Source organism: Carettochelys insculpta, chromosome 13 (assembly GCF_033958435.1).
Source record: "Carettochelys insculpta isolate YL-2023 chromosome 13, ASM3395843v1, whole genome shotgun sequence".
Classification (NCBI taxonomy): Eukaryota; Metazoa; Chordata; order Testudines; family Carettochelyidae; genus Carettochelys; species Carettochelys insculpta.
Window position 1 is genome coordinate 45,943,725 of NC_134149.1, and position 5,308 is coordinate 45,949,032.

Consider the following 5,308-nt stretch of genomic DNA (forward strand, 5'->3'; position numbering starts at 1 on the left):
GGCGGCCCCGTCCCGACGTGCACCGCGCGCGAGACCGCCCCCGTCACGTGCTCGAGGACGCGAGCGGAAGGGGCGGGGCTCCCTGCCCGTCACGTGATAGTCGGCGGGGCCCGGCCGAGTCGGTGCCGGTGTCCCCCGGAGCAAGGCAGAGGGGCACGAGTAGCTGCCCCCCGCCCACCAGGCCCATAAACGGCCTCTGACCACGCGGCTCTTTCCCCGCGAGCGCCGGTGCTCCAGCATGGGCCCGTCCCCGCAAGGTGTTTTCCCAGCAACCCCCCTGTGCGGCGCGGCGCGGCCCGCAGCAGCGGTGCCCCAGGCAGCCCCCCTCGAGCGCGCACTGTGCTCAAACCACGGGAGCGAAACGCACATGTCGAACTCACGTTAATTTTATACGCAAACATCAGTACGCGACTGCACGTAGAGCAGCGCCTACGCCGCACACCAGCCCCGCCCTGCTGTGCACTGCAAGCGTGTTCTGTCCCCACGAACCCCAGCAGCGGCTTGGATTATTTTTAAGCAGCTGTCACAACAGACTGTGTTATACAGGAACATTATGGAGCTCGAGGTCCAGGAGGTTCCAGTCGTGTATAATCCATTGTGCTAAAAGTACATAGCATTGTATTTATGCATCCTACAGAAACAAAGGCAGCCCACCTCCAGAAGTCACAACTCAAGCTGATGCTCTACCAAAAACATTCTTTCCAGAAACTGGCTAACATCATCCTCTTCCCAGGGAAGTCATCAGAACTAGTGTACATTTTTCAGCACCTGAGAAATACCATACAAACATTCAACTTACACCAGAGATTTGTAAAATTTGAATGCAAATTCTAGTAGGAAAACAGGCCCACAAGAGATTAAATTATTTGTCCAGTACTACAGCATCACAGTGCAGAACCAGTTCAGAACTTTAGCTTTCAGGCTCAGGTGTAGTTCATTAGACCACAGACAGGGTCCATCGTCCAATTTTTAATTCTCTCCATTAAAGTAGAAAAACTAAATGTTTTTAAAAAAATAAAGCTTTACAGGGATACATCAAGGCTCAATTTTGCCCCCCACATTGAATGCATAACTGTACACCTTAAGTGCTGCAAAAACATATCTGTAACTTAGGCTGTAACTAATCTCATATGTTGTAAAATACTACCTGTAGGAAATGCCAAAATTAAACACTTTACATACACATTCCCCTTTATCTGCTTGTTGAATGACACCAAAAAGTACTGAGGCTAAGGAGCTAACTCATTGTAGTTACTCCTCCCAATTTCCTAGGTCGTAGGTATTTGCATTGACCTGAAAGCAGTTTTAAAAGTCTACAGTATTTACTGAAGTACATCTTCAAGAACTACAAAGCTTCAGAATATAATTGGTGCATCCAGAGTACTTTCCACAGTATTATATGACCAGAGCCAGATCGTTAGAAAGTACAGTTCTCAGGCAAGAGAAACTGGGGATGGGACAAAATAAAACTTTAGCTTCCAATTCAGCTTTTAAAATGGAAAAAGTTGAGAGTTTAAGTTAGTATGTTAAACAGAAAGCGTTTTACTAGCTTGCTCACATGTATAACAGTAATGCAAAACCAGTCTCATTTTGAAACAGATACAGAAAAAAATACACTAATCATTGAACATCTACAAGTGAGAATTGTAAATTAAAACATTGAATCCTGGCATTTACAGACTTTGGAAAAGAAGCGCCATTTGCAGTCTTTCCCTAAAAAATGGTAAGAGTCCTGCCTCTTGCTACCTCAACTGTGATAGCACACAGTTTCTCATGGATCTGTTCATCTCCTGGCAATAAGAGGCATCTCAAATCTGTCAGTGACAGGAGGATGGTAGAAGAGACCACACTGGAGCTGACAAAGGAAACATCTCTATAACCAGCAGCAGTAAATAGTATGTAGGCTCATATTCCTCGCAGCCCCCAGGCAAATAGTCTCTAGCGACACCACAAAGTTCTTCCCTATATGTAGGTGGTAGCAGCAAGATGAAGCAAGGCCGTTCAATGGTGATGGGTCAAAATAGAACCCTCTGCATGGCTACTGTGGGGAAACAGAACACCATGTTTGGGGGAAAAGTGGGTGGGGATACTGAGTAGGAATTAGACTCCCTGGCTGACACCAGAAAGAGAAGGACATTCCCCGCAGGAAGCAGATGGGCTCATCTCCTCTCCGAATGGTTACCGTAGGTGTAGGAGGTTAATTTATCTTTTGATGCTATGTGACAGTTTCAGGCTGCACTAGGGAAATAGCAACAGACCAGTGAAGGCGCAGTTAGTCTTTGTGGAGACAGCAGATGGTGCAGAGATGCTGTAGCAATGGCAACTGAAGGTGGGCCAGGCCCATCTCCCTGGTGATGCAGGATGTGTGCTCAGAGTCCAACTGAGGCAACAGCGGGTGGCATGGCAAGCCTGCCTTTCAGATGGGAGACTTAGGCTCCCCTGTGGAGGTGAGAGCAGGCAACTGAAGCCGGTGACTCAGGACCCCTGCCCAGAGGGGCTGATCATCTCTTGCAGCACTAGGTGGAGCAGGTGGTTCTGCTCTGGGCTGAGCAGTGGCCAGAGCTCAGCCTGCAGCACCTTGAGCGCCTCCAGGTCCTTCTCCTGCCAGGCCATGACAGCAGACTGCAGCAGGAGGAAAAGGCCCGGGGGCAGGTACCCTGCTGGGGGCAGCTGGCCGGCCCCCGGCCCGCTCTCGAAGGCCTCCCAGCAGTACTTTTCCAGGGTCTGGGCGTGCTCGGGCAGCAGCTTGGAGAGCGGCGGCTGCAGCAGCAGCAGCAGCAACACCCGCGACACCTCGCAGCGCACCAGCACCTCCAGGAAGGCGCCGCTGGGCGGGCTGGGCCCGGCCTGCGCCAGGAGCTGCGCCTGGGTCAGCACGGCCAGGGCCCCTTCGTAGTCGCGGCCGAGCAGCAGGCAGGAGGCCAGCTCGCCCAGGCAGCGCAGCGCCTCCAGGGGCAGCTGGGCGGCCGCCAGCAGCTCGGCGGCGCGCTGGAAGTGGGGGGCGGCCTGGCCGGGCTGCTCCATGTCCCGCAGCGCCGCGCCCAGCTCCAGGCAGAGCCCGGCCGCCAGCGCCGGCTGCCCCAGCTCCAGGTGCAGGCGGGCGGCGAAGGCGAAGCAGCTCTGCGCCGCCTGCAGGTGCTCGGCGAAGCCGCCGCTCAGGCCCAGCCGCTGCCGCCCGTCGCGCTCCTGGCGCAGGAAGAGGCGCGCGGCCTCGGTCAGGGCCTGCGCCTCGCCGGGCCCGTGGAAGAGGCTCTGGGCGCAGCGCGCCACGGCCAGCTGGCACCAGGCGGCGTAGGGGAGACTCTCCTGCGCGCGCAGCTCGCGGGCCAGCGCCGCGAACTGCTCCGCCGCCTCCGACACGTTGGGCTTGCGCAGGAAGCGCTTCCGCAGCTTGGCCGACACCAGCCGGTAGCGCGCCAGGAAGTCCCCGTCCCAGCCGGGGCCGCCCGCCGCCAGCCCCCCGCCGGCCGGGCCCGAGCCCGAGCCCGAGCCCGAGCCGCCCGCCGCCGCCGCCATCCGCACCCCGGCAGCCGCGCGGAAGTGACGCCGCCGCCCGCGGGCCAATGGGCCGCGCCGGAGCGGAGGGGCGGGGCTAGCGGGGGGTGGGGGCTGCGCCCTGGAGCCGTAGGGGGCGCCAGAGGGCCGGCGGCGGCGGCGCGGCGCGGCGCGGGGAGGAGGCTGCGTCCCGGCCCGCTGCCCTGCGCTTGCAGCGGAGCCCGCCGGGAGTAGCGCCGGGGTCCCCGCTGCTGCAGCAGCCTCGGAACGACGCTCTCTGCCGGGCCGCTGCCGCCTGAGCGGGGCGGCGGGGCGGCTCTCAGCCCGCAGAGCAGCAGGCGCACGGCGCTGTCGGTGCCCCGAGCCCTGCGGCGGGCGGCGCGGCCTGTCGCACCCAGAGCGGCCCCGTGGTGGGGGCTTTCTTCTACCCCCGCGTGCACGTCGGCATCCTGCTCCCCAGCCCGGGCCGCTGCCTGGAGATCATTTGGCCGCTCCAGCAGTTTAAAATGCGCACCCGGCCTGGCAGCGCAGCGGCCGCCGGGGCGCTTTGGCTGGCGGGTGCCGCCGGGGCGCTTTGGCTGGCGGGTTGCCGCCCGGGCGGTTTGGCTGGCGGGTGCCGCCGGGGCGCTTTGGCTGGCCGGTGCCGCCGGGGTGGTTTGGCTGGCCGGTGCCGCCGGGGCGCTGCCTGTCTTTTCGAGAGGAGGGAGGAAGTGCCTGGCGGTGCTCCTGTGATGTGGCTGGCCTGTTGTACGCCACTCGTGACACCGTGGGAGGGTGTAGGGGCATCCCTGTATGGCCATCAGAACAGAGGTTCATCGGGGGCGGGGAGAGACATCTCTGGGCATAGGCACCTGAAAACGTGAAATCTGCTGTCAGCTTTCAGGTGCCATGACTCAGGAGAGGTGGCTGAAGTGTGGGGAGAAAACTAGATTTCACCATAGGAGGACAGACCAAAAGGTCTACCTAGTCCAGAAGCCTGTGTCCAACAGTGGCCAGTGGTAGATGCCCCTCGGGAAGGCATACACCCCTTCTGCCCCGTGCATTCATTGTACAATATTGGACCATGGAGGGAAAATTCTTCTCAACCTCACCTGCCAGATCAGCTTCTACTCTGAAGCATGAGGGATGAAAGGCTCTGTCGTTTGTATCCTAGAGCTATTGTCATTGAAGGTGTTCTTTTCTTGCTCAGATAAACATTGGATCCTTTTTGGAAGCAATTTGCCTTAACAAAACCTTGTGGCTGCAGGAATCCTTAAAACCATGACTGATGTGGAAAAAGCGAATAAGGAAAAGTTATTGACTTGTTCCCACAATATAACAACTAGGAGTCACCAAATGAAATTAAGGGGTAGGAGGTTTAAAACGAACAAAAGGAAGTTTTTCTTCATGCAGCTCACAGTCAACCTGTGGAGCCCCTTGCTAGAGGATGTTGTGAAATCAGAACTTTAACATGGTTCAAAAAACAACTAGATAAATTCGTGAAGGCTTGATCAATTGATACTTATTAACCAGGATGGTTAGGAATGGTGTTCGTAGCCTCTATTTGTCAGAGGCTGAAAGTAGATGGCAGGAGAGGGATCAGTGAGTGATTACCTGTTCTGTTCACTTGCTCTGGGGCATCTGGCATTGGCCACTGTCGGCAGACAGGATGCTGGGCTAGATGGACCTTTGGTCTGAGCCAGTATGGCCGTTCTTAAATCACTCAGGCCCCTGCCCCAAATGGCCTACCCACTCCCACCCCAACAAGGAGGGTAATAAACAGCAGCATAGAAGGGAGCAGAGCAAAGGGGACGCCACCACCTGGTCTCTCGTT

At 57.3% G+C, this 5,308-nt stretch overlaps 1 protein-coding gene across 1 annotated transcript; it reads right to left on the reverse strand.

Annotated features, from left to right (window-relative positions):
* Positions 1-1,522: 1,522 nt before the first annotated feature.
* Positions 1,523-3,540, reverse strand: LOC142020083 (40-kDa huntingtin-associated protein-like). Its single transcript, XM_075007684.1, has one exon. The coding sequence runs from the start codon at positions 3,514-3,516 to the stop codon at positions 2,476-2,478; it is 1,041 nt and encodes a 346-aa protein (XP_074863785.1). The 5' UTR covers positions 3,517-3,540; the 3' UTR covers positions 1,523-2,475.
* Positions 3,541-5,308: the final 1,768 nt, after the last annotated feature.